General features: G+C 42.3%; 3 protein-coding genes across 5 annotated transcripts; 1 reads left to right on the forward strand and 2 right to left on the reverse strand.

Annotated features, from left to right (window-relative positions):
* Positions 1-557: 557 nt before the first annotated feature.
* nkain1 (sodium/potassium transporting ATPase interacting 1) lies at positions 558-5,833 on the reverse strand. Of its 2 annotated transcripts, none has more exons than XM_069176486.1 (8): positions 5,605-5,833; positions 4,907-5,287; positions 3,875-4,012; positions 3,679-3,759; positions 3,187-3,384; positions 2,914-2,974; positions 1,597-1,678; positions 558-1,059 (listed from the first exon to the last, which is right to left on the reverse strand). In XM_069176486.1, the coding sequence occupies exons 2-8, from the start codon at positions 4,958-4,960 to the stop codon at positions 1,050-1,052; spliced, it is 624 nt and encodes a 207-aa protein (XP_069032587.1). In that variant the 5' UTR covers positions 4,961-5,287; positions 5,605-5,833; the 3' UTR covers positions 558-1,049. The 2 variants fall into 2 exon arrangements, with proteins under 2 accessions (XP_069032587.1, XP_069032586.1); XM_069176485.1 differs by having other exon boundaries at positions 5,486-5,833.
* A 1,962-nt stretch (positions 5,834-7,795) lies between these two features.
* snrnp40 (small nuclear ribonucleoprotein 40 (U5)) lies at positions 7,796-17,811 on the reverse strand. The gene is made up of 10 exons (XM_069176127.1): positions 17,567-17,811; positions 16,440-16,569; positions 16,219-16,312; positions 15,723-15,888; positions 15,448-15,570; positions 11,504-11,624; positions 11,336-11,418; positions 10,842-10,903; positions 9,391-9,494; positions 7,796-8,118 (listed from the first exon to the last, which is right to left on the reverse strand). Exons 1-10 carry the CDS (start codon positions 17,675-17,677, stop codon positions 8,069-8,071), a joined length of 1,044 nt encoding a protein of 347 aa, XP_069032228.1. The 5' UTR covers positions 17,678-17,811; the 3' UTR covers positions 7,796-8,068.
* A 59-nt stretch (positions 17,812-17,870) lies between these two features.
* Positions 17,871-22,849, forward strand: zcchc17 (zinc finger, CCHC domain containing 17). Of its 2 annotated transcripts, none has more exons than XM_069176128.1 (7): positions 17,871-17,941; positions 18,904-19,086; positions 20,231-20,331; positions 21,126-21,217; positions 21,296-21,396; positions 21,543-21,718; positions 21,953-22,849. In XM_069176128.1, exons 2-7 carry the CDS (start codon positions 18,948-18,950, stop codon positions 22,124-22,126), a joined length of 783 nt encoding a protein of 260 aa, XP_069032229.1. In that variant the 5' UTR covers positions 17,871-17,941; positions 18,904-18,947; the 3' UTR covers positions 22,127-22,849. The 2 variants fall into 2 exon arrangements, with proteins under 2 accessions (XP_069032229.1, XP_069032230.1); XM_069176129.1 differs by lacking the exon at positions 17,871-17,941 and adding an exon at positions 17,969-18,026.
* Positions 22,850-27,495: the final 4,646 nt, after the last annotated feature.

The following is a 27,495-nucleotide window of genomic DNA, read 5'->3' on the forward strand; positions in this document are numbered from 1 at the left end:
AAAACACTTCAGTCAGCCACAATGGATGACACTCTTGTTACAATACAATCGGGCACTGAAATCAATCCCACACCAACCTGTGTGTAAATTCTCATTATAGCGCCATACCAACGGCTGAAAATAGTCCCAAAAAAGGCACTATTTACTACTGCTGTAGTGACCTTTGCTAAATAAAACTACCATGCCCAGTTCTAGCAGTGGCTTGGAGATGACAAGCTGGGAAAGGAAAAAAAGAAGAAGTTTGATGGTTTTGATCTTCCATGGAATTATTTGACGCTGATAAAATTCTAAAACATTACCAGCCGTATCCTTTTAATTGGTTCACCAGCTCCGTTTTATTACCTCAGCAGGCCTGTGGGCCGTGATGTAAAAAGATAGAATGTCAACAACAGCACGGGGAGGAAGGAAAGATGGCTTTGGGAACGGGAATCGTAAGACTGCTCTAGATTGACATCACCACATTCTAAAACGACAACAGGTACGAGCCGTGCCTCTTTTTATTATGTGACCCCACCCACATCCCCACCCTCCCTTCACATATACACACACACGACCACCCAAAAAAAAAAAAAAAAAAAAAAAAAAAAAAAATTCACAGGGGCACCAAGTGGTAAGTGTCCAGGGTGCAACCACAAAGCACCAGCTAGTCCCGTGGACTTACACACACACACAAACAAACACACAAGTGGGAGTGTTGAGAGCTGGCCGCTTAGTGAACCGTGTCCTCGGTGATTTGACAGACGTGTCCCGTGTCCCAGCTCCCATCCTCTGCATCTCTTCTCCCCTCCTCCTGCGTCTCCATCACGTCATCCCACCACCTGGCATGCTGGTTCTTCCCTGAGCTCTGTACATTCTATTCAGGGCTGCGTTTCTCGTCCTCGGACACAATCACACATGCACACACGCACATACACCTCTCCCTCCGGGTGGGGGTTTACGTCTGTTCCTCAGTTAAACTGTGACACAGAGAGTAAGTGTAATCAGGGCGACCGCCGCTGTCCATCCAGTGACACCAGCAGGGTTTGGCCTGAAGAGGGCGCTATTGACGGTTAACCAGCCCTGGGACACAAAGAGGAGGAGATCAGGTGGATTCACACAGCCAGAAATCAATGATACAGTTTGATACCAATGCATTAACGGGCCCTCCACTCCGGATTACACACAGAAGTTGAGTTTACTCGTCGTGATACGGCCGAGCTCATGTAACGGTTGTGTAACATCTTATGTGGTGCCGGAGGTAGCTTTCTTTTCCTTCTGGATAAAATAACTCTGGGTTTGATGCTTAAAACATTTCAACAGAAAAGCTGCTATAATACAGGGGGTGTAAAGTTGGAAAGAAGAGACAAAGATACTATTAAGTTGTATTGTGAGGTTCTGTGGGGTCCTGTGTTTCTGGAGCTTGACCCGTTCTAGGACTAAAAGTCAGCATATCTCAACCTCTCCTGCTCGAATTTGAAAGAAATTTCAAATCTGTCTCTTGTGAGTCCACCAACTTGCAACACTAAATGACTGGAGTACTCTTTGAAAGACAAACACTCAACAATAAGATGAAAAACAAGTAGAAGAATTCTGGAGACGGTTATATTTGTCACTCACGTGTAAAGAGGCTGCAGTTGCAGATGAGAGGACTTCTGAGGAGGCTGATAGCCGTAAGAGTCGAACCCACCGATAAAATCAACTTTAAAAGCAGAGAGAGAAGAGCAATGACATCATTTCACTTTACTTTGAACTGTTTCTTTTCACCAAGTGTAGTATTCCCAGATCAGATTCTATTTTGATATCTATTTGATCATCTAATGCATTCAGCATCCCTTTGTAACACTGCAAAGCTACTGTGACATCAGAATCTGCAGAGATACAATACATCCAACCAATACATCATGTTTCTCACCGCCTCTGTGTCACTGATACATTGTTCTAATCTTTCTCAATCAATGTGATGAAAAAACATTCGTGGCGTCGCTTGATAAAGAAAATAGTCTGTGATCGTCTACATAAGTGGAGATATAAACCACAACTTTTCTCCACAGGAAAGATGTAACATTTTCACAACTTTTGTATTGTTGCAAGTCTTTCTTTTTGTAAGATGAGGCATTAACATATTTTTAAATGTGTTGCAGATTAATAAACCGAATTAGCTCATTGCAGATATATTGGTATGGATTGTATTCCGTACGTCAGCAGATACGTAGCAACAAATGTCCATCAACAACAGTGAAAAGTTTATTTTTAATCTGTAAATTGTCCCATTTTGTACATAGGTTGGTCATAATTTTAAGAAAAATAAAAATATTAAAAATAATTGTCAAAATTGTTTGTTTATATATGTCTTATCCCCAATATCAATCCCAATACAGGGAAGGCTCTGGTATAAATGCATCATAAACATAAAATGATGCTATTGCAATTTATTTTTCCTCCATCATTACCACTATATTATTCCATGAACATAACAGCACTCTGTTTAAACTTAACAGACACGGCATACCCTTCCTCTTACGGGAAGTAATGCTTATGATGTCATGCTCTTAGTACACGACTTAATTCCTTCAACTGAGTGAGAGTAAAACACTCCCAACGTGAGAAGACTCATTGAGACACACAGATGGTCCACCCAAGACGACAGACGAGCTGTAGCCAGCAGACAGACAGACACTTGTGTGGTGGGAATATTCTCAAACACGTCTCTAATACTCCCCACAGATGGAGCGCTCAGATCACCCAGAGGGAATCCTCTGCAAGTGACATCGCTGGGCATGACTCGTGCAGGAGCAAACAATGAGATATCATCACCCAAAGCCACGGATCTCGAAAACAAAAGTCCTTTCGGCAGCGTGACGAGTAAACCTAATCAGCCGAACGAGGCTCGAGAAGATGGTCAACAAGCTTTTAGGAGAAGACAAAAGCACTCACAGCTGTCCTCGTCATCCTGGAAGACTTTGCTTACGTAGCAGGCGTACACAAAGCCAAAGAGCTGCGGGAGAAGAGATGGTAAGAAATATAAGATGACTGTTGATGGATAAGCTGAGTCACTGCTGACTTAAGACTATCTGTCCAATATTTCACACATAATGTTTCAGCACAATGTTGAGGGTCAGCGAAATAATGCTCTTGACAGTTGTCTGTGTTGGTGTTCCTAAACATGCATACAGAATGTTATGCGAGTGTGTCACGTCAGATACGTACGGCCAAAAGGATCTGAATGGCCGAGCTCAACACTTCGATGTACTGGTAGTCAAGGAGACAGCCGGAGACAGTGATGACATGGTGGTCATCGGGGGCCATGCGAGAGTCTAACACCGGCGTTACCAGGCAGCCAGGACCATGCTCCATCCACCACGAACGATGGAGGGATGTGTTGAACGTCATGAGAAAGTCCCTGTCCTAAACACACACACACACACACACAATACAGAAATACTGAAATGATAATTGTCCAAATGTATGTGAAAATTAATCGCTTTTTAGTCAAATAAGCACCCCACCACCACCTAACCCCCTCAAAAACCAGGAAAAAAACCCTGTAATGAAATGACAAGACAAAGAATTGACTCTAAAGGTAACTTGGTACCAGCCTGATGCTGTACTGTATGCAGGGTGTAAGGAGGGGTAGAAAGCAAGTGTTTCTCATGAGAGTAAATATGTTGTTAATAATGTCACACTCATACCACAACTTACCTGAGACAGGTTTCCAACCTCCAGGTAGAAACAAATAATGAAGGAGTTCCAACCCACCCAGAGGACCAGCCATACTGCATACTGTCAAACAGACAGACAGACAGACAGGGATCAGTATTTGTGTGACAGTAATGACACACGTGGCTCGTGCTTCCACTAAAACATGTGGTGAACAGACTCTTTGACATGTACTCACAAAGATGAGGTATCTGAAGCGAAACTGAACCGTGCCGAACATGCCCAGGATGACGGCCATGATGTGCAGGAAGTTGGCCAGAATGGGAGCCCATTGGTAGCCCAGAAAATCAAACACCTGCCTCTGGAGGGCTGCCACCTACGGGACAGGGGGAGGGGAGGGGGGTCATATACGCACACACATACACACATTAGAAAAGAAACAAACACACAAGTGAGGAAATGTAACACAACACACACACACACACACACAAGTCATCTGGGTTTCACACATACCGAATACACACACACACACACACACACACACACACACACACACACACACACACACACAGTGACAGGGACACACATACACAGGTCTGCCGCAGTTGTTTCCATGGTAACTGCCTGGAGCACCAGCCAGTCCAGTGATTGTAAGAAAGGAGCACCCCCAAAAAGCTCCACCAAACTAATGAGAATCTATGGGCCAAATCCCCGGCCGCACAACAACTCATCAGCCAAACAATAGCCTCGACGACTAGTCCTCACAATGCTGCTGTCTATGCCTGCATCACACTCACTGCAAGGAACAGATGATATTGACTCTTATTATTCACTTATTACATTTAGAGGGAGAGTCTCAAGCTATTTGAGGGCAGTGGGAAAATCTAACTTTAAACTTCAGAATGGGGACCAGATGGTGAACAGGGCCTCCTTGTCCCTCTTGGGCCCAACACTCACACGGTTTTGCCTGAATGGGGCTATCACCCCGCTCTTTACAAACATACAGATCACCATGACACCAAAGCGCCCCTGCCCTGTTCCCTTTGCTTCAAAGACACACACACACACACACACACACACACACCCTCGCCTGTAATGTGGCATGGCACCCCAGCAGCTGCAGCTCAGAGCATTTTTAGTCTGACTGTATGGAGAGGCTGGACAAACATGTCTGATTACAATATGCGGGTCTGTAGCACGCTGCTCTAATTATATCTTCATGGTGAGTGAGTAGAGAGGCAGCTTTGAGCGTGCAAACATGCACACTTACCAACTGCAGTGAGCATATCACCAGCAGCGTGCATCTTCCGTCGCACTTCCCCATTTTGGAGGGCTCAGGACGCGGCTTGGAGCCGCGCAGGCTCCGGGGGAATGATGGGTCCCCGGTCAGATCCAGAGTGCCTGGTCGTCTCAGCTCACACCATTCCCGGCTGAATAGAACTGCCCCGGGCCGCCGCCGCCTCCTCCAGCAACGCTGGTGTGGCGCCTCCACTCACAGTGAGTGACCCATCTTGGCCTCTGGTTTTTGTCGGTAAATACCAGTCGTTGGTTGGTGGTTTTTCAGGAAGGAGAGAGGTGAGAAGGGGGGGAAGGAGGGGTCCACTTCACACCGGCCTGCTGCGGTCCGACCACCGAATCACCTCGGCCACACCTTCCGAAGAGGGGACACACAAAGGCACAAAGAGAGACGGAAAGCTGTCATAATCTGCCTCAGGCTACAGACCGAAATGAGCATCATATGATACCGGATCACACGGGGGAGGAGGGGGTCGACCCCGCAATGGCACTACGGCTAACATTGGGCTACATGCAATCCGCTACGGACACAAAGCAGCCCGTTGTGACTCACGGTTTTCTAGGAGCGGAAGAGTCCTCGTGCCCCTCCACCAAAACCCCCCCGTTGTCTGGATCTTCTCCTCCTCGAGCTGTTCAAGGAAAGGAGTCAAGTTAGCGGGCGGATCTGCTCACCGGTACCGGGGTCCGGGCTCCTTCGCTCCGTCTCGCAGCGTCTTTTGTCAACAATCTGTGCCGGGGCGAGAGCAGGAGGAGCCGGGGGGGGGGAGAGAGAGAGAGGGAGAGAGGGAGCGAGGGAGAGAGACGAGGAGGTGGGGGCTCTCAGTCACCGCGACCCCTCGAGGAGGAGCTGCGTGGATTCTGCGGATCCGCGTGCGTGAGGGCGCGCGACTGAGAGGCAGCCCCGCGAGGCGCTTTGAAAAGGATCACAAAGAAAACCGGGGGGTGGGGGGGGGGGGGCTCGCGGCGGGTGAGAAAGCTCAGACAGGCGAGAATAACGAAGTGTGTGCGGATCCAGTCCGAGTCGGGAGGGAGGGAGGGAGGGAGCGCTTGCCCCGCGGAGCTGCTCTTCTCCTCGGCCTGCGGTTATTCAGAGCGGGGGAAAAAAACGAAAAAAAAAAACCCACAATTAACAGCATTGTTTAATCTCAGCTACTTAGCAGGAGCAGTGCCACTGTCCAACACAGTGAGCGTCACAGAAGTAAAAAGTCAGCCATCACTGATGAGGAGGCAGATAACGACCGCCTCGGCGGTTATCACAAGGCAGAAACTAAACAAGAGTACTTCATTTTATATCAGATTACTACAGTGGCTCTCCATCATTTTACATAAAGTCAATGTTTTTCTTTGTTTTAATATTTCCCTTTGATCGTCAACAACAAAAGACCGGCTGTATTCATAGTCTGTTTAGTCAGTTTGTGCCCCCACCCCCTCCTCCCCCCTTTGCCTGTGTTGTGTTTATCTTATTTCAATTGCCTTAATGAAACCCTTTTCAATTGCTTCTAGCTTTGAAAGGTGCAAAACTAAGTTTGCATACCAAAGTGCAATACTCAATTATCTTTACTTATGGTAGATGTAGTGATCCAAACTTGAAGCCCTAGTTGTGCAGTAAATCCACAAACAGACTGCAGAAAGAAAACTTGGAAGAGCTGCAGTGGCATGTCAATAACAAAGATTTTGTCCTATGCAAATCAACACCTGTTTTATAATGTGTTTTTTCACACTGAATCCCAATATTTTGTCAGAATTTCTCTATCACTGTTTTTTTTCTTTCTGTCCCAGTATATTCACATGGGCATGGAAAAGAGGAACAAGGTATCCAGCAATTTTGTTGGCAGAAATTGCTGGACATAGGGATGTTCCTGAAGACAAATATTACATTTGTACGTATTCAAAGTGTAACAACAGCCTTTTTTCATGAATAAGTAACAAACACTCTGTCACTTATAAAACCAAACTATGCCAGGAAGAAAAATTCTAAAATCGGAGTCAAATTCAGAATAAAAAGTAATATTAGGTTCACCTCCTTTAGTTTGTGATACAAAAATGCTTTTAAATGCTGATTACACCGACCTAACTCAGAAATTACTGCAGATAAACTAAACAACAGATTGACAAAGATCAATTCCTGCTCTAAACACACTAATGAAACTACTTTTTTGCTAAATAAACCACTTTCAGTAAAATGCTGGGGTAAAAAAAATAATAGTATCCATTCTCAGCCACGGTTTTATCCGTTTCAGTTTTAAATAATCCTTTAAAATACTGTTTCTGTTCAATTTGAGGAAGTTCTTTTTTGTGCAAGGCAGATAAGAAAAAACAACAAAAAGCGGCTAAACAACAGGGCATTATAAGATATGTAAACCATTGTGTCTCCCGAGAGCCGAAAAGTTTATTGGAAAACTGCAACCCATTAGAAAAAGTGCAGGATATAATGGCGGGCTGTGTGGGGAACAAAGAGGTTTATGGTATGTTTGAATTACACATTTAAATCTTAATACCTACAAATAACAGAGTTATTTTAAGAAAAGCCCCATAAACTTCCAGACCACACAGAAAACAGTTCACTTTCAAATTCCCTTTTAAATCAAAGCTCAATTTAAGCTTAAACCTGTAAGGAAAAAAACAAAAAAACACCAGATAAAGCCGCAACGATGGATTTTTCTAATCTTACCGTACATCTTATTTAAACTCCCTCACTCTCAAAGTAATACGTTGAAACCACCGTCCAGTAATGTAGTGAAGTACAGTCGTGGAAGAATGATACAAGATTCCTTGTTTTAACAACTTTACCTGTTTATACTCCGGTTTGATGAATGTAACCAGCAGCAGGTTAAATATAAACCAACTACAAACACAGCAAAGCATCGCAATGACAAACTGTTTTTAAAGAATACTGAAGTTTATTAAAAAGAAATCAGACAATAAAAAAAACAAGCCATTGTGGATCATTGTTGGAGGTTCTTGTGACTGAGGATAATAAACTTCAAACACACATCCAGAGGTTCTTAGACAAGCTGAAGCACATGATGTTACAGTGACTCCTTAACCTCTGTCGAACACCACTCATCCACTTTCAAGGAAGGACACGCACTCTCTCTCTCTCACAGGCACGCACACAATCAATTGTTCACATACATTACTGAATTTCTCCCATGTACAGACGTTTATCACTGGAGCCGGACATCACTGTGTGGAGAAACAAAGAGGAAAATATCATTAAACTCTTTTTGTTCGTAGTGTTTTGTGACTCAACTTTAGATGAACCAACCAGCTAAAATGAACAGATTTCTGAAACTTTCCATTGAACCCAGCGACGCTTAAAGTTAACTTACCTATTTCTTGTGTTCTTTAAAGGGAAAATTCCCCACTTTTTAAGAGAATGTAATAAGTTTTGATGGTAAATGTAGCCAAAGTAAGGCAATAAATTCCTCAATGAATTCTGTGTGTTTTGAGAAGCAGCTGCAAAGTCTGTTGTCCTTCTGGCACCAGTTCCATCATTTGCATGTACAGTAACGTAGTTTGTGGCTGGAAAAATGACAGGCTAGTAGAGCTGTCTGGGACGCCAGGGGGCGCTCTAGATACCACATAAAAACACAACATAACCTTGTTCTCTTTGTTTTTACTGCAACCAGCTCAGTTCAGAACAGCAAAAGTGTAAAATGTAAAAACGTGAGTTCAGAGGATGCTACGGACGAGGATTCATTTTGGAGTGTTTTTGCTTGACTCTAATATTTAGCTGTATTAATTTGAGCCCCAGTATACAGCCAAATAAAATGCAGCGGAGAAAGGCCGACGGTGCTGCAGCTTACAAATGTGACAGGATATGGCTGGTGGGTAACATCCAGGAACTGACATGCCCAGAGCAAAGAGTGACTGGTTTCACTTTTGCTCTGGTCTTCAATACTAACAGAAGCTGAATCGTTCTGCTGAATTTCAACAGCTTTTGTTGGATGCTGTTGCATACACCGATCAAGAATTTACTAAACTTGAAGATTTTCTTCTCACTTGGACAGAGGTGTGCTGGAGACCTTCTTCAGATTACAACTAAAACCAGGAGGGCTGACGACCACTGAATGAGTACTTTTTGCACGTTACGCTTTACAAAGCGGGTTAAAGTGGTTTTACACGGCAACGTGGTACAACACCTGTGTTGTTTGTCTTTAAAATAGCTGCTAATGTTACAGTAGAGGATCAGTACTAGTAGCTTCCTGATGAAAAGCCACCTTCTTTAATGTGTCCATCAGCATCAGAAGCTTCTGCACTTTGTAGCAGAAAAACATTCCTTTATTGGCCACTGAAAAATGTGCTGCTTCAACTGACTACATGTACCATCAACACTGACTGGGAATCCACATAAACTACGATGAATTTTCCACTTTAGGTAAAATAATGTCTCCCCATTTCTTCCAAAAGGTAGGACAGAGTGTAATTTGACACGAAAGCAGTTGTTTGACTCACCTACAGGCTCCTCTGGGTGGAAAACCACTTCATTGACAGAGCCAGCATGGCCTGGCAGCTTGTACAGGATTCTACGTGATGTAGTGTCCCAAATGTACACAAATCTACAAACACAGACAACACAGTGAGAAAAATGACCTAGTAATCATTTTTTTGTTTCTATATTAGTTCTACATGTTGCACATACTCATGCTGCTCTAATGCTTTGTGACTTACCCTGCTAACGGACAATAAACTAGCATTTTACTCTTTTCTATTGTAAGATATGGAAAGTTTCCCTCTTTGACATCAATTACTGTTGTAGATCTTCTTTACCGCCGTTAAAGGGGTTTATGTTTTCAGTGCGGTTTGTTTGTAAACGGGTTACGGAAAAACTCCCAGACCGATTTTCATGAAACTTGCTGGAATGGTGTAACATGGACCAAAGAAGAACCCATTGTGAGAGCATAATCTGAATCACAGGGTGGATCCACAATTTTTTTTTCTACTTTCATTAATATTGCAATATAGGTCATATATCTTAAAACCCAGTACATAGCAGTAGAGTTGACAAAATGTGGGTAATTCTAAAAATATGAGGACTCCATGTCCGGTACCACAGGTACCAGTAATCTTATGGGATACACATGTACTTGCTGAAACATAAAGTTACAAACTCAAAAATCTGAGTTTCCTTTTCTTTGGCGGCAACTATGGCGACAGCGGTAATTGTAGCAATCGGTCGGCAGTGGTGACTGACGTCACGTCAGTCGGCAGATGAAGAGCGAGCTTAACGTGTAAGATTATACTTCTCTGGCGGAACAGGCCCTGTCGGTTGATGGAAAACACATCAGTAACTGGGCACCGCTTGTAATTGTTCCTGGGAATGTCGACACACTCAGCCCGTTCAGTTAATAATGCTTGGAATGTTATCTCATCCGGCTGTTGATCGTGACTTAACAGACATATATTAAAATAAGAGTCTGCAAGATTATTACTCTAATACAGGGAGCTGTCGTTATAGAGCATGCAGAGACAGTAGTCTCATAGTGGAGAACTGGTGCAATTGTAACGTCGCCACAGTTTATGTATATCATAGAAAAGTGGCCAACTGGCCTTGGTGAAGGTTAGCACTTTCTGAGGGCTCTTCCAATTTACCTTAAAATATGTGAGTAAAACGCAGGAAAGCTTCATCTCAGTAATACTGACCCGAGGTACACTGAGTCCGAGGAGCTTGTTGAACAGCAACTAACCCTGAAGATGAAGATGACTTTGACTTTTGAGAAAATCAACGTGACAAGAGTTTCCCTGACCCACCAAAAAAAAAGAAAAAAAAAAAAGAAAAGAAAAAAAAAGGGTACCTTGGCCTTTAAACAATAGCCAATGTGTGTGTGTGTGTGTGTGTGTGTGTGTGTGTGTGTGTGTCACAAGTCCCAGTTCATTTACTGTGTGTATGCGCATTTTCTTCTCACCTGTCAGCGGAGCCTGCGGCTATCTTACTGCCATCAGTGGACCAGGAGCACCTGAGCAAATTCTGAACGACAGGAAAAGATGTTACAATCTCCATTGGCAACGAGGCACAACCATTATACACGTGAGCTATGGTTATCACAATGCGATGAAAGATGAGCTCCTCTTTCACAGAAAAGAGTAAAAGGGGACGCCATGTGACCGTAGTCAACGACAAAGTAAAAAAAAAAAATCGCACTATGAAAAAGGTTTTACAGGATTATAGAGCTCTTTATTGCATTTCAGAAAAGGACTCTTTAGAAAAAGGTAAATGTTCAGTTCCTCTTATGGAGAAAAATAATCTGCTGGATAATAATACAATGTGTTATCAAATTTATCCAATCTTTTAGTGAAGGGGTTTTCAACAATGAGAGGCAGAATCAGCCTCTGTGATGCAAGTAAAGCACACAGAGTATGTCCTTGACCAAAAAGAGGGCCAGCGAGGTATTTATGTTACCTTTTCAAAGTTGTGAACGTTGCCCTGGAAAATCTTCACACACCTCTCCTTGGGCGCAAATGGCCGAACGTCCCAAATACGCACTGAACAGAGAGACAGAGAGAAGTCAAGAAAAGACTTCACCCGCAGGCAATTCATAGATCGGCGATGAATCGAAGGCAGTATTACCCGTGTTGTCCATGGAGTTTGAGAGGAGGTACGATCCCTCGGAGCTCAGGCTGAGTCCAGTTACTGAGTCACCATGGCCGTGCATGTTGTAGATGAGCTTGTTCTGCCTCAGGTCCCACACCTGCACCACACAAACAACAGCTTTTCACATGCTTTTTACGCAAGAATGTAAAGAGGCCTATATGAAGAGAGCAAAGTGTAATCTTGAGCTGATATGGATCCATACCCAGAGACCAAAAACCACCTCAGGGAGGACAAGATAAAAAAAAAAAAAAAAAAAAAAACAGAGGTCCCTATAGCACAAGAAGACATGACAAAATCAAAGGAGTCTGCAGCACAGCTTGGACATGAAGGTTACAACATGATGCAAAAAAACATCTTTAAAAAAAAAAAAATGAAAGAGTGAAGAAGATGTAACAGCAAACTCACTGTTTTATCATCATAGCAGCACCTGAGGGATGCAGCTTCACAGCATACCGAAAATGTGCTAAATATAGTGTAATTAATCCACCTTATTTCACTCATACTCAAATGAAAAATGACCACAGATGTGCCACAACAACAGAATATGTAAGATCAAAAACTAAAAGACTCAAGCAATCCTTTGTTCTTGCAGCTGCAGCATTTAATATCCACGACTATCTTTGAAATCTTCACAAAAGCTACCGGCTGCACTGTTCGTAATTATCTAATTACATTATCATCTTGGTCTTAAAAAGTATGAAGGTTTAACTATTTTTCAAAAGTACTTTCATGTTCATTACTTTGGCACATTGTAGATTAGAGATTTTTTGGGAGGAATGCGCGGATACGGAATAACATTTTTATTTTTGTAGCAATTAGGGCACCACAACAACGTACAACTTCCTCATACTACAGTTCCTCCCATGTTTCGTGTCTGTTGTTCCACTCCCGAGTTTCTTTTAATGCACCGCTAACCCATTATTTTCTTCTTTGGATAATTAAGTCACATTTGATTAAATCTAATTGTGGTATCCAGTTCGTAGCTATGTCTATGAAACTTACACCGGATATGTTGCAACTACTCGCCCCAAGTCAAACACACTAGTCACATATAACCCTTTTATTTCCATGAAGATTCAATTAATATTGAACACTGCACATGGATTAAATGTAAAGGCTTAGATTGTTTTGTCATTTTTTTATTTTTTAAATCAGAGCCAAAGTCACTATGTCAGATGGATCCAGTAGAAAAGTAAAAGGTATAATATACACTGTTCAAAAAAATAAAGGGAACACTTAAACAACACATCCTAGATCTCAATGAATGAAATATTCCAGTTGAAAATATTTATTCATTACATAGTGGAATGTGTTGAGAACAAAATAACATAAGAATGATCAATGGAAATTAAAATCATTATCCCATAGAGGTCTGGATTCAGAATCATACTCAAAATAAAAGTGGAAAAATCAGATCACAGGCTGATCCAACTTCTGTGGAAATTCCTCAAGACAAGTCAAAATGAGGCTCAGTAGTGTGTGTGGCCTCCACGTGCCTGTATGCACTCCCTACAACGCCTGGGCATTCTCCTGATGAGACGACGGATGTTCTCCTGAGGGATCTCCTCCCAGACCTGGATCAAAGCATCAGTCCACTCCTGGACAGTCTGTGGTGCGACGTGGCGTCGGTGGATGGAACGAGACCTGATGTTCCAGATGTGGTGGATTGGATTCAGGTCTGGGGAACGGGCAGGCCGGTCCATAGCATCGATGCCTTCATCATGCAGGAACTGCTGACACACTCCAGCCACATGAGGCCGAGCATTGTCATGCATCAGAAGGAACCCAGGGCCCACTGCACCATCATATGGTCTTACAATGGGTCTGAGGATCTCATCCCGGTACCTAATGGCAGTCAGGGTACCTCTGGCTAGCACGTGGAGGGCTGTGTGGCCCTCCAAAGAAATGCCTCCCCAGACCATTGCTGACCCACCGTCAAACTGGTCACGCTGGAGGATGTTGCAGGCAGCAGAACGTTCTCCACGGCGTCTCCGGACTCTGTCACGTCTGTCACATGTGCTCAGTGTGAACCTGCTCTCATCCATGAAGAGCACAGGGCGCCAATGGAGAAGCTGACAATGTTGGTGTTCTCTGGCAAATGCCAATCCCCCTGCACGGTGTTGGGCTGTAAGCACAGGCCCCGCTTGTGGACGTCGGGCCCTCGTACCACCCTCATGGAGTCTGTTTCTGACAGTTTGAGCAGAAACATGCACATTAGTGGCCTGTTGGAGGTCATTTTGTAGGGCTCTGGCAGTGCTCCTCCTGTTCCTCCTTGCACAAAGGAGCAGATAGCGGTCCTGCTGCTGGGTTGTTGTCCTCCTATGGCCCCCTCCATGTCTCCTGGTGTACCGGCCTGTCTCCCGGTATCTCCTCCATGCTCTTGACACTGTGCTGACAGACACAGCAAACCTTCTTGCCACAGCGTGCATTGATGTGCCATCCTGGATGAGCTGCACTACCTGAGCAACTTCTGTGGGTTGTAGACACCGCCTCATGCTACCTCTAGTGGTGAGGGCACTGGCAAAATGCAAAAGTGACCAAAAATCAGCCAGAAAGGACGAGGACAGAGCAATGGTCTGTGGTCACCACCTGCAGAACCGTTCCTTTATAGGGGTTGTCTTGATAATTGCCTCATTTCCACCTGTTGTCTGTTCCATTTGTACAACAGCAGGTGAAGTTGATCCACAACCAGTGCTGCTTCCTAACTGGACAGGTTGATTTCCCAGAAGTGTCATTGACTTGGGAGTTACATTGTGTTGTTTAAGTGTTCCCTTATTTTTTTGGGCAGTGTATTTTCTGAAATGTAGTGGAATAAATGTATAAAATAGCAGAAAATTTAAATACCTATTTAAAGAAGCACTGAATTGTACCTGAGTACAAGTCTATTTCAAGATGTAACAATAGCAAGACTGAATTGCTTCAAAAATATTTCTAACAAAGTATAATTTTTGTCTATTTTAAATGTCATAACATATTCATATTATGTAGCCCTAGCCTCAGTAAGAGGGGAGTCTACCTTACCAAGGCTTATTAGTAAAATAATTTTTTGGTCAGAAGTGTAATATCTAGGTGACTGCTGACAGGTGAGCTGTGCTGTTTATTGTCTGTCTACATGAATAAAGGTACACACTCAAAACCAACATGGACCAGCTGTGTATGTCAACTGTATGGATTTCAAGTTAATATTTGCCCATCAAGAGTAAATAATTAGTGTGACAGATAAAGATCTCAGTGTACCGGGCTGAGGGAATATCCAGCTCACTTTTACTCAAACTTTGTCTTTATAGGTCACAGGCTTTCATGATGATTATATCTAATTCAAGCTGGGCAATAAAGTGAAAAACAGGAGCTACCAACAATAGAAGAAAATGATTGACCTCATTTCAATCATCCTGGTACACTGCCTCTGTGATGAAGAGCAGAGCCCGACAGATTTATCAGTTCGCTGATTTTAGAGGCCTATCACAGATATGTTGGTATCAGTGTACGAGTTGTTCGATATGAACATCTTTTTCCAGAATATAATGCAGAAAAAGACACTTTGGGTAATTTAGAAATTGTTCTTTTCTAAATTTATACTTATTTATGATTGTTACATTGTTTCAGTGCATTGAAGCCAGTTTGGTAAATAAAGCTTATCAATAAACTGTAAATATCCTGCCTCCATTACGTATCTTTGATATGATACCCACATTTTCATTGATATATATTGATCAGAATTATTTTTTTCCTTCCTAATATTGGTATTGGCCCCAAAATTCCAGTATCACATTACATTGCAATAAGTACTTTAGCAGCCAATTTGAATTTCTCATGACATTTTCTTTTTTTTTAATCGTTCTCTTAGCATTATGGTTTTTCAAGAACAAAATTATTTCCCATGTCATTCCCTGGTTTTCTGTAATGCTGAAGCCTAGTACCTTGATGTCGTTGTCGATGCCTCCAGACAGGATCTGATCGCTGGTGTCATTGAACGTCACGGCCAGTACCTGGTAGGTGTTCTGGAAAGTGTGGATCGCTCCTTTCTTGCGAACGTCCCACAGCTAGCGAGCAGACAAACACACAAAAACACAATCGGACCTCAACCACACAATCCAAACTTTAGGATCATGTCCACAATTGTGGCACAAACATGAGACACGTGAAAGAGCAGTCAATGCATTTATTTAAACTAACTCCCATCTCGGTGTCTCACCTTGACGGTCCCGTCATCACTGCCGGTGCAGATGAGTTGGGGCCCTCGCCGGGCCGGGTAGCAGCTGTTCACGAAGGAGGTGTGGCCTTTCAGACGCTTGATCCTCTCGCCTGTCTCACTGTCCCACACACCTACAGTCTTGTCTGTGCTAGCTGAGAACAGCACGCTGACATACGCAGAAAGAAAGCACAGTTAGTCACCCCTTTATCAAGACGCTGGATTAGACTTTCAATTAAGAAGCATTTGGTTTTGATGTGTCCAAAGAACTGAGCCGGCGGGTAACCTTTAACAAACCCGACATCTGTGTTGATCTCCATAAAGAATAGAAACGGTCAAATTCGCCTTGTTGCTCCAAGTTAAAAAAATATGAGAATTAAATAGCTGACAATATTATTGACTTTTATTAAACTAAAGCTCACTCACACTCTACCACAAAAACAGTTTTGTCAGGCAGAGTGTAACTCTGGTCTTCTACTTCATTGGCCATCGTCCATACCTGCCGTCTGTGTTGTAGTGCAGCTCCATCACTGCTCCACTGTGGCCCTTCAGAGTGGCATAATTTTCACAATCTCCGTACACGTTCCACATCACTACAAAAAAGAAACATAGCGTGCAACAAGTTCGTCACACTCACGGGGAATAAGAACACATTTTAACAGAGATTTGTGAACCATCGGTCCGTCTCCACAGATTTAATTGTAAGAGTTATTAACTTACGTATGAGCCTGTCAAATCCTGAGGAGGCCAGAGTGGCTCCATTGGGATGAAACTTGCAGCAGTAGATCTCACCCTCATGGCCAGACATCAACATGATGGGAGCCTGCAGGCTGGAGGTCCGCGGGGGGCCCTAAAGATGACAGGCGAGGCGTCAATACAGGGGCTGTCTGCCTGTGACGTCGGGGCTAAGAAAAACCTAGGTGATGGACCTGCTCATAAACTCTTGCTTCTGGCTAATCCGACCTCTCCGAGCTGTATGTTTGCCTGCTATTATGGCAGCAACGGTGCGCATAAGCAAAGCTTGATCCGTGGTTGAGGTATCAACATATTTGTTGATGACTAAGTAACAGGAAACTAACAGAAATATGTTTATCTATGTTTATTTTGCCCATGGGAGTACACTGGTAATCACGATAATATCCATTTAGAATAAATAATATTTCTAGTTAATGTTTATCACAGTGGATTGCATTATAAAAAAAAAAAAAAAGTCAAACAGGTCTTAACATGTTCAGGTGGCAGCAACAATAAAGGCAGAAATCAGACATGGAATATGACCATTACACCTTTCTAAAAACAGATCTGTAAAACATATTTGAAGGTAAAATTCAATGCAGGCCTTTTGTGTTAGATTGTATGACATAAACAACATTTTACAATATGCGTTATTTAGATTTGAGTTCCAGGCAAAGAGCATCACAGATTAGCGGAAAAATGCGTTTTTAAGTATTTCAAAAGTCTTTGTGAGATAAATGTATTTAAAAAAAAAAAAATAAAAAAAAAATATCCCACCAGATAATAACAAGTTAGATATTAAGTTGTGAGCATCAGTGCTTGCCGCAGTCCTCTCTGGGCGTGGTTGAATTTGATTTAAACCGATCACAGTATTTTATTTTCTTCTTCTTTGGAGTTAATGTAATGTTATTTTATTCCTGTTTATCCGTCTGCCAAGAACCCAAAGCAACTTCCTGTGCCAGTGAATTACACTCAACAGCACAACGGGTACACATGCGGTGGTAAATAACGATGCACATTACTCGTCGTTATGTTTAAGTTTTGGTTGCCAGTATAACGTTTTTAATAGTATTTTAATGGCACCTTAGGTTACAGTGAGCTACTTTACGTACCGTGGCCACGAGTTGCTGAGACTGAGCCGCCGCCACCAGCTCCGTCCGAGGCCGCTTCACGGCGGTCGGAACCACCGCCGTGTCCGCCACTCTCTTCTTAGGTTCAATCATCCCGGGTTAGTCGACACAAAAAAAACAACAACGCAAAAGCGGGTAACTTTAATGCAAAAATGTACCAAAAAAAATGAATGGAGGTCTCTTATGGGAGAACGTCGAATGATATAGCACCAACGAAGAACACGGAAGGAGTACTTCCGGGTTACGAGGCGTGTGATTGGTTGAAGTTTGTACCGGCTGATTTGATTGGTGAATTTGCCTGTTGTCGTGCTGATTTGCACCGGATGTAAAATAACATCAGTTCCGCTAATACGAAAGGTAACAATTGTTTTACAACTTCTCCTGAATTACTGCTCCATTATGCACCGTGTATGTATTTCAGACTGGGATGTGTGTTTAAGAGGTAACCAGTGGTCCTGTTCGTGTGGTATTGTTTGGTTAAACAGGGTAGCTGAGTAGAAGACATTGCTTTAATCTAGCCTGATTATTAGCCTGAGTGCTACTTTTCAATTCATTTCTCTGTTCGTTTTTTTTTTATACACAAGAGATACTGAACGCATTTATACTCCCTGAATCTCATAACAAGCAAGTCCAGCTTCTTAGGGGATTAGAGGATTAAATATTAGATATATTTTTGAAACTTTGTTCTTCACGCTTTTAAGGTGACTTTAAATTGGCAGGGTGTCGCTATATTCAAATTTTTATGTTTATTTTGTCTGCAGTCACAAAAAGTGTGTATGTTAAGATTTATTTCTGTTTAGCTTTTGGTCTGGCTGCTATCAGTAGAACTGGGATATATATTAAAATGATGAATATGCATAAAACACGAGTGCTCTTGAACCAGGATGTAATTTGTTGTTTGTAAATATTCCAGTGACCTAAATGCTTATTAAGACTTTATCTCCTATTACACTGATTGATCCCTTAACCACATATCGTATAACTTTTAGGAAGCTATGGTAAAACTGTTTCTTTTTCCTCCCAAGAGTTTATTGATTCAGTTAAATTGGAGCAAGTAGTTTGGTAGATGCTCTGAGTCTTTGCTATAGGACTCGTATAGGACTTGTAACATCAACAAGGTTAAAGATGTTTCCAATACATCAAATTGTTCAATTTACAGAATCAGACACTTCTGGTACAGTATATGTCCTTCATGTCCTCTGCATGTGTATGTCCTGTAATTTTTTTCATCCCACCAAACATTTGATTTTGGATTCATCTACAAAAAACAACCTTAATTGTCATGATGCTCCAAATAATCAAACATCTGTCTTTACCAGTTTTCTAGATTTGTTCACTGATACCTGGAGTCTCTGTTGAAACGATGTCTCACCGTGATGGCTTAGCCTCAGAGCCGGCTGGGCTGGACGGTCTGCCGCCGCTGTACAGCATTGCTAAAGGAGAGGTGGTTTCTGTGCAAACCTACGGAGCCTTTGTCCGACTGCCAGGATACAAGAAAGAAGGTAGAAAACAACCTTGCAAACATTTACAAAGATTTAATTATTCAGAAGAAAAGCAGTCACAGAAGCAAACTCAATGGAAGGAATCTCAATAATTGGAAGAAATACTGCAGTAAAAAAAAAAAAAAAAGAACACGCATACTAAATACAGACAAAAAAGTAGAAGTCTACGATGGTGCTTTCTCACCCAGAATTAGGAGAAGAAACTGCAGGTCACCAAAGCTACACAATGCTACTGGAGCAGGATTTCAACATCTATACAGAATTCCTTTTCTGGTTGCAAGAAAATTACAATTATCTGTTTTGTTTTGTTTTGTTTTGTGTGTGTGTGTGTGTGTGTGTGTGTGTGTGTGTGTGTGTGTGTGTGTGTGTACGTGTACGGGATAGTGAGGTTGGCAGCATCCTGCAATTTGAAGACACGAAACAAGAGATGATGAAAAAAGTTTATATTACTGTAAAACCCTTGTTTGTTTTTTTAATATGTTGACTTATTTTTTTTAAATATTTTTCCACAATCACAGTGTCTTTTAAACCAGTTTCAGTTTGTGTTTTTTCCAGTCCTTGTAACGTCCTACTAAAAGAACTTCACTGCATTTACAGACAGGAGATACAGGGGGGGTTGAGAAAAGGAAGCAATGTTAAGAAGTGGGACAGATTGATGAAGTGGGATGTCTCGTATCTATATTTACAATAGGGTTACCTCTTTGATAATGAAAAATGATTTATTGTGGCTGTGATACATTGCCCTTGACCTACATGTCTCGTGAAACACCAACTACTCATTTGCACCACTAGAGGTCCAACTGAGCAAAGTTTAAGAAGCTAAATCTAGGATCTGCTTCCTAAAAATATGCTTTAGATAGAAATATTTTATTTTGTTTAAATAAGACCTGATCAAAAGTGAGAATCAGTGAAGGTAATTGAGTATGGATGCATGGAGAAGACAAACTTTTGTTAATGTAAGTAATTCTTGTTAATATTCTTATCTGTCTTAAAGCTTTCTAATGGCCAGAAATAAGGAATACTTAAATCTTTCAGTATTCATCGTCAGCAAAACAAATATATATTTGTGTCTAAATCCTTTAGAGAAATTGTCTGCTCTGCATTTATGTATTCTTTAGATGTACTTTTTCCCTTAAACACAAAGGTCTGGTGCATGTGAGTGAGATGTCTGCCTCCCGGGTTGAGAATGCCTCAGAGATCGTGGATATGGGGGAACAAGTGTGGATTAAAGTTATCGGGAAAGAGGTAAAAGCACACGCACACACCCCTGTCTTTCTGAGAAAACTCATTGACATAATACCTTCCTCAGCCCCGTATGCTGGGATCAGACGACACAATATATATTTGTCTTTCACAGTGGTTACTGTGTCAGATTAGTCATTAAAGTGTCATAAATTCTTTCCAAGTCTTTGTCAGGAGACTGGCAACACTACCAGTATGACCCGGACCAATCGTCATTCACGTTCGTGTGTGACTTCATGTGTCGTTGGGGAATGAGGATCACGACAGAGACGCTATGTGTGATTCACTCTGTCCTCCTGTTGGTCGACATCAAGTAATGGGTCATGGGATATGTCAAATTAGGCCGCTAAAAACAAAACAACAACAAAAAAAATCTGAAAACTTTTCATCAGGGTGTCATCCAGTGTCCCAGATGCCCCATTGCTGTTCTTCAATTATGTCACATTACAAGGCCCGTTTGTCGTTTCAAACGTTCATATTCAGGCTAAACACTGGAAATTTGTTGGCGATGACTAAATTGTGTTCTTAATCGCACTGAATTTGTGTAGTTTGATCCCGGCATACCTGAATTTAAAACTTCACAGCTAAGTGTCCAATCCCAACCCTTGCCCTAACCTCATTCAAAACGTAATCCTAAAACCTACCCTTAACCATCAAACAGCCCTTTGAAGGGATGTGAGAAAGTGAGGACCAGCCCCCCCCAAAAAAATATCCTCCCACATAGACACACGTAACAAGCATGTGTACACGTGTAAAACGCACAGAGGATGATTCCACCTGTCTCTTCTGCTCCTCAGATTCAGGGTGACAAGGTGAAGTTGTCCTTCTCCATGAAAGCGGTCAATCAGGGCACAGGGCGGGACATGGACCCCAACAATGTCTTGGCAGAGTAAGTGCTGACAGTTTTATTGTACGTGCGTGCGCTTGGACACGGGTGTGCTATTATCATCTGTGTGTGTGTCTGTAGGCAGGATGCGAGGCGACGCAAACAGTTTCGAGACCAAACCGGCAACAGGATCACACTGGAGGCTGTACTCAACACAACGTGTTCAAAGTGCGGCTGCAAGGGTACGAAAGCAACTTCACTATAAGACCGTCAAATCATAAAAGAACAAAACGCAGAAAATACATTTGTTTTAAATTCATTAAATTATCTGTTTGAAATCACTCTTAAGTTTGTGTAGCAGGTTTCAACAAATCATTACTCACTTCAGGTCACTTCACAAAGGACTGTTTCTCTGCTCCGGGGCTGCAGTACGCCCTTTTGCCTGAAGAGGATGATGAAGAGCCACAGAAGCAGCAGCAGCAGCAGCAGCAGCAGCAGCAGCAACAGCAACAGACCTCCACAGTTACACCACTGCAAGACTTAGACAAAAAGAAGAAAAAGAAGGTGAAAATGTGATGATGAATGCCCTGCACGGCTCTCACTTACAGTTCTCCTCCACCTTTTCCTTAGCCCAGTCATCTGATGCAGCAACCCACACGCCTCTCTGTGACACCACACGTCTGTGGTTGTTGCTTCATGTGAACCTTTGTCCAGTATGATTTGTGCTGATATCATTGGAAAATACTTGTTTGGTTTTGAGGTCTTGAAACTGCCGCTTTTTGTGTATTTATCCTCCAGGAAAAGAAAATGAAGAAGAAGAAGAAGAAGAGGGAGAGGAGGGATTCGGAGAGCGACAGCAGCAGCAGCAGCGGTGAATGTAAATCCAAGAAGAGGCGCCATGACAACACTCACGACAGAGAGGACAAAAAGAAGAAGAAACACAAAAAACATAAATCCCACAAACACAGCTAAGATGCACATCTACAGCCACGCACACACATACACATACACATACACACACACACACACACACACACACACACACACACACACACACACACAGATTGCAGTTATCAGGAAGGTTCATAAGGGGAAGTGGGTAGCAACAGACGGAGTGAAAGACTTCCAGCAGTGTATCTTCCAGTAATATCTCCACCAACAGCTTATTATAGAAACCATCCATTTAAGTTAAAGGAAACTTTTCTTACTGTCTGTCCATATTATTGGCAGTACTTCCTGTCAAGATTAAAAGCTCAAGGTCAGTGCTGTAAAAACAAATTACCATGTAACAATCCCCACTTGTCCTGAAGTAACCTCTGAGTCTATGCTCATTAGTAATCAAATAGGTGAAAGCAATATGGCAACGATAGGCTGTCCCTTTCAAAATCCAGATATTGTTTACAGCTATCCGGTTTTTGATGCTATGGGAAATCCATTAAGCCGACATGAGGTGGGTAAATCTACACAAGACACGCACAGAAGAAAGAGTACATGCACAAACAGAAAGTGTACTGCACCACAAGTGAGGAACCTCATGACACAGTGACATCCTGAGGTTTGCATGCAATTCGTGTGTACATTTTACAGTGCGTGTTTGTGTATTTTACCTCCAGGGGGACACGTCACACACAACCTTCTTCCTGCATGTCAACTGCTAACACCATTAAAGCTGTTTGTTTGTAAAAGGTAACTAAATGCCTCTTGACTTCTTTGTTCAACGACCTTGAACTCATAATGTTGCTGTTAAAGGCAGTACTTGGACACCAAAACACACACAACACACACAAATCGTCAGTTTGGGTCTGGTGCACCCAGAGATCATATTAAGTCAATGTTTTCAAGTAAGCGCTGAACTGCATAGATCTCAGGCTGGGTTGTGTCCCATGAGGTCAAAGCTGTACTAAGACAGAGTAACTTTTTGTTTTTTGGAAAGATGACCTCTTGTTCAGTGAAAGACAAGATAAGGTCACGCCAGAGAATCTACATCTTGTTTCTTTTGTGCTGCCTCGACCTAGTTTTAAGCTTCTGCCTGTGAGTTTGGTGGAGTGATAGATTGTTTCCAGCTACAGTGGTTTGAAACAAACCAGTGGCCTTCACTGGCAGTAACTTCAATTTACTCATTTCAAGGATCTTCTTCATTTTCTTTGTCTTTCTCTTGTTTACACAACTGTAGCAACAGGCAACAGAAAACGGTAAAACGTGGAGTCTGCATCTGTTCACAATGAATTACAAAGTTTAATTTGACCTCGGGGTGAACTGAAGTCTTTTTTCCATACAAGATATGTGGCATCTCTGCTTCCACAAAGGATTAGCCAATTTGCTTTTTAAATGTTTGATTATTATGTTAAATTATTTGGGAAAAACTTGAAGATCTGTAAATAGTTACAGTCTCAATAATTTCATTAGAATTCACACTAAGGGAACTAGAGGTAATCTTTTTTATAAAGTCAGATTTTTAATGCGAGGTAAAGCCATGATCTAAAGTCACTCCTTCTGATAAGTGTGCTGGTGCTTATTTTGAAAATGCTTTTCTGTTTGTTAGCTTGTTTTAATCAGTTTTAGTTCACTTTAATCATTGCTTCAAACTGACCCTCAATTGAGCGATTCTAATATAAAAAAAAATTCAGTGAGTAAATATTTGTTAGCTTTCTCAATAGCTTCCAACTTTAATATAGTTTTAAAAACAAATGTAGCATTACTGTGGGACTTTTACATATAAATGAAGATCTGTTAAATTAAATCCCTCCAAAAATGTTGACACAATGCTGACTAAGCAAAGCAGATAAATCTGTATTTCAGAGTTTTGAAATCTGTTGCGACATTCCCGCACTGGAAAGCGTTAACATCACCCAGCAATCACTGTTTTGACACAGCTGAAGGAGACAGCAACAGTTGCGACTAAAGTGATGAAGAGGAGGCAGCTGTAGGAGCTAAAAGAGTGGCGGAAAAACCTGATAAGTGTCGACGAATAGTTTCTAGAGGATAGTCCTTATTTAAAAATTAAAATAAATTTAAAAAAAATAAAAACTCAGCATTCAGAGAAAATTCTTAAGGTCAAAACAGAAAGTGATTAACAGCGAGCACCAACATGGATAATCTTAGCGTTTTCTTGTAGAAAAGCGCTTAAAGAAGAGGTGGGACCGAGGGCAGAATCAGATGTCACGTTGCTGCTCCTGTAGGTTAGTATTTGTAAAGTATTTAGAGTAAACCGTGTAGCTATTTCAAGTTTTGTAAAACTATTAACTGCCAGAAGCGGTCAGCAAAAGTTCCACGCTGCAGATTTCATTAAATTGTGCTCAATGCACCTTGCCCATTCGCTAACATACCGATGCTGCAGTACACGTTAGCTGTGTGCTCCAATCAGGTCTCAAGAGTCACGCCTCCTGCTCCAACGCACATCCCATATTTGGAAGTTCCTGGCTCCAACTGGAAAAGACGGCATCGGCCATAAAGTCATTCTCTGGGGTTCATTTCGGCTCCAGTGCAAACTAATGGGTGATGTCATCAATCAATCTGTCTATCTCTATATACAGTCAACTCTGTTTTCAACGTGCTGACTTTCTTACACTGAAGGTGCTAACTGTTACAGTTTAACGAGGGAAAGGGCCCGAATGCACAACACTGAGGTGTGAAGCAAACAGAGACTTTTTACTTACAACGACTTGTTGAAAATACAAACGCCTGGCAGGTGAACACAGTCATTTGGATAAGCACAGTCGAAAATTCAGGCAGGGTCCATCCAAATCTAAGCTAAGGCTTAAATCTGAGGGATGGACCCTTAAGATCTGACAACCAGTGGTGGCAGACTACCAGAGGAGATGTACAGACTCGGCTGATTGACTGTGTGGCTGCAGGTGAGCAGATTCTGGAGTTGGGAGCAGGTGAGGTGGGCACAGAGAGGTACTGGCGACCTCTGGTGGGTGAAGGGCTGTCAAACCCAAGTTTATAGGGTCCATCCTCTGGGAACCATGAATGTTTGTACAAAATATAATGACAGTACAAATAGTGGACTGTCCACCCGTGGGATCTCTAGATGCACCCCACTAAAACTCAGGGCAAATACTATACTTATTTCCGAGCTTTCCACTGCATCCCGCCATCCTCCACAGACTCCTTCTGCTAACTAAGATCTGTTTATGCTGCTCAAAGCCTCTGAAAAATCCATGAAATAGACACTGAGTTAACTTTTGTCAAACTCCTGTTTACAATGAACAAACTTAATTTCAAATCATTTTTCCCAACCACTTTTATCAAACATACAATCCCACCCATATCTCATGAGTTTATCTGATATTTATTTCATCACTCTCCTTAGCTTGGAAATGGGATGGGCTTCTTGGAAATACTTGACATCATTTCACTGCCGAGGACACACAGCGAAGGAGTCGTGACAACACTTTAATCATCCATGTTCAAACTTTTTTCAGTAGGTTTAGGATTTCAGGGTTTTATCACACGGAGAAGCAGAGCCACACGTGTCAACCTTTTGTCCATTACTTTCAGTTTTTTATATACAGTGGGTATGGAAAGTATTCAGACCCGTTTAAATTTTTCACTCTTTGTTTCATTGCAGCCATTTGCTAAAATCAAAAAAGTTCATTTTATTTCTCATTAATGTACACTCAGCACCCCATCTTGACAGAAAAAAACAGAAATGTAGAAATTTGTGCAAATTTATTAAAAAAGAAAAACTGAAATATCACATGGTCATAAGTATTCAGACCCTTTGCTGTGACACTCATATTTAATTCACATGCTGTCCATTTCTTCTGATCCTCCTTGAGATGGTTCTACTCCTTCATTGGAGTCCAGCTGTGTTTAATTAAACTGATTGGACTTGATTAGGAAAGGTACACACCTGTCTATATAAGACCTTACAGTTCACAGTGCATGTCAGAGCAAATGAGAATCATGAGGTCGAAGGAACTGTCCAAGGAGCTCAGAGACAGAATTGTGGCAAGGCACAGATCTGGCCAAGGTTACAAAATCATTTCTGCAGCACTCAAGGTTCCTAAGAGCACAGTGGCCTCCATAATCCTTAAATGGAAGAAGTTTGGGACGACCAGAACTCTTCCTAGACCTGGCCGTCCAGCCAAACTGAGCAATCGTGGGAGAAGAGCCTTGGTGAGAGAGGTAAAGAAGAACCGAAAGATCACTGTGGCTGAGCTCCAGAGATGCAGTAGGGAGATGGGAGAAAGTTCCACAAAGTCAACTATCACTGCAGCCCTCCACCAGTCGGGGCTTTATGGCAGAGTGGCCCGACGGAAGCCTCTCCTCAGTGCAAGACATATGAAAGCCCGCATAGAGTTTGCCAAAAAACACATGAAGGACTCCCAGACTATGAGAAATAAGATTCTCTGGTCTGATGAGACCAACATTGAACTTTTTGGCGTTAATTCTAAGCGGTATGTGTGGAGAAAACCAGGCACTGCTCATCACCTGCCCAATACAATCCCAACAGTGAAACATGGTGGTGGCAGCATCATGCTATGGGGGTGTTTTTCAGCTGCAGGGACAGGACGACTGGTTGCAATTGAAGGAAAGATGAATGCGGCCAAGTACAGAGATATCCTGGAAGAAAACCTCTTCCAGAGTGCTCTGGACCTCAGACTGGGCCGAAGGTTCACCTTCCAACAAGACAATGACCCTAAGCACGCAGCTAAAATAACAAAGGAGTGGCTTCGGAACAACTCTGTGACCATTCTTGACTGACCCAGCCAGAGCCCTGACCTAAACCCAATTGAGCATCTCTGGAGAGACCTGGAAATGGCTGTCCACCAACATTCACCATCCAACCTGACGGAACTGGAGAGGATCTGCAAGGAAGAATGGCAGAGGATCCCCAAATCCAGGTGTGAAAAGCTTGTTGCATCATTCCCAAGAAGACGCATGGCTGTACTAGCTCAAAAGGGTGCTTCTACTCAATACTGAGCAAAGGGTCTGAATACTTATGACCATGTGATATTTCAGTTTTTCTTTTTTAATAAATTTGCACAAATTTCTACATTTCTGTTTTTTTCTGTCAAGATGGGGTGCTGAGTGTACATTAATGAGAAATAAAATGAACTTTTTTGATTTTAGCAAATGGCTGCAATGAAACAAAGAGTGAAAAATTTAAAGGGGTCTGAATACTTTCTGTACCCACTGTATATATATATATATATTTCTACACAGATATGTGGACATAAGCAGACACATTACAAGATGGTTACACTCCGAATCTCTAATTTGTGTGTGCTTCATCCTTTGTGAACTTTTCAAGTCAGGGTAACTTCAGGTGGTGGCCTGATTCCTCCTGCACCCTTTCACCCCTTCACCCCGCCTCTACTTGGCAGTGCATC

The sequence above is a fragment of the Embiotoca jacksoni genome, unplaced genomic scaffold (assembly GCF_022577435.1).
Source record: "Embiotoca jacksoni isolate LCO1_2020_lvr unplaced genomic scaffold, fEmbJac1.0.p SCAF_7, whole genome shotgun sequence".
Classification (NCBI taxonomy): Eukaryota; Metazoa; Chordata; class Actinopteri; family Embiotocidae; genus Embiotoca; species Embiotoca jacksoni.

Excerpts from the sequence above, each read along its gene's own strand:
- nkain1 (XM_069176486.1), bottom strand. The coding sequence starts at position 4,960 with ATGGGGAAGTGCGACGGAAGATGCACGCTGCTGGTGATATGCTCACTG. Across the intron at positions 3,760-3,874 it reads GCTTCAGATACCTCATCTTT|TATGCAGTATGGCTGGTCCT; the intron begins GTGAGTACATGT and ends TCTGTTTGACAG. Across the intron at positions 2,975-3,186 it reads CCATTCAGATCCTTTTGGCC|CTCTTTGGCTTTGTGTACGC; the intron begins GTACGTATCTGA and ends CTTCTCCCGCAG.
- snrnp40 (XM_069176127.1), bottom strand. The coding sequence starts at position 17,677 with ATGATTGAACCTAAGAAGAGAGTGGCGGACACGGCGGTGGTTCCGACC. Across the intron at positions 16,570-17,566 it reads CTCAGCAACTCGTGGCCACG|GGCCCCCCGCGGACCTCCAG; the intron begins GTACGTAAAGTA and ends TGTCATCTTTAG. Across the intron at positions 11,419-11,503 it reads AAACTCCATGGACAACACGG|TGCGTATTTGGGACGTTCGG; the intron begins GTAATACTGCCT and ends CTCTCTGTTCAG.
- zcchc17 (XM_069176128.1), top strand. The coding sequence starts at position 18,948 with ATGTCTCACCGTGATGGCTTAGCCTCAGAGCCGGCTGGGCTGGACGGT. Across the intron at positions 20,332-21,125 it reads TTAAAGTTATCGGGAAAGAG|ATTCAGGGTGACAAGGTGAA; the intron begins GTAAAAGCACAC and ends TCTGCTCCTCAG. Across the intron at positions 21,719-21,952 it reads ACAAAAAGAAGAAAAAGAAG|GAAAAGAAAATGAAGAAGAA; the intron begins GTGAAAATGTGA and ends TTTATCCTCCAG.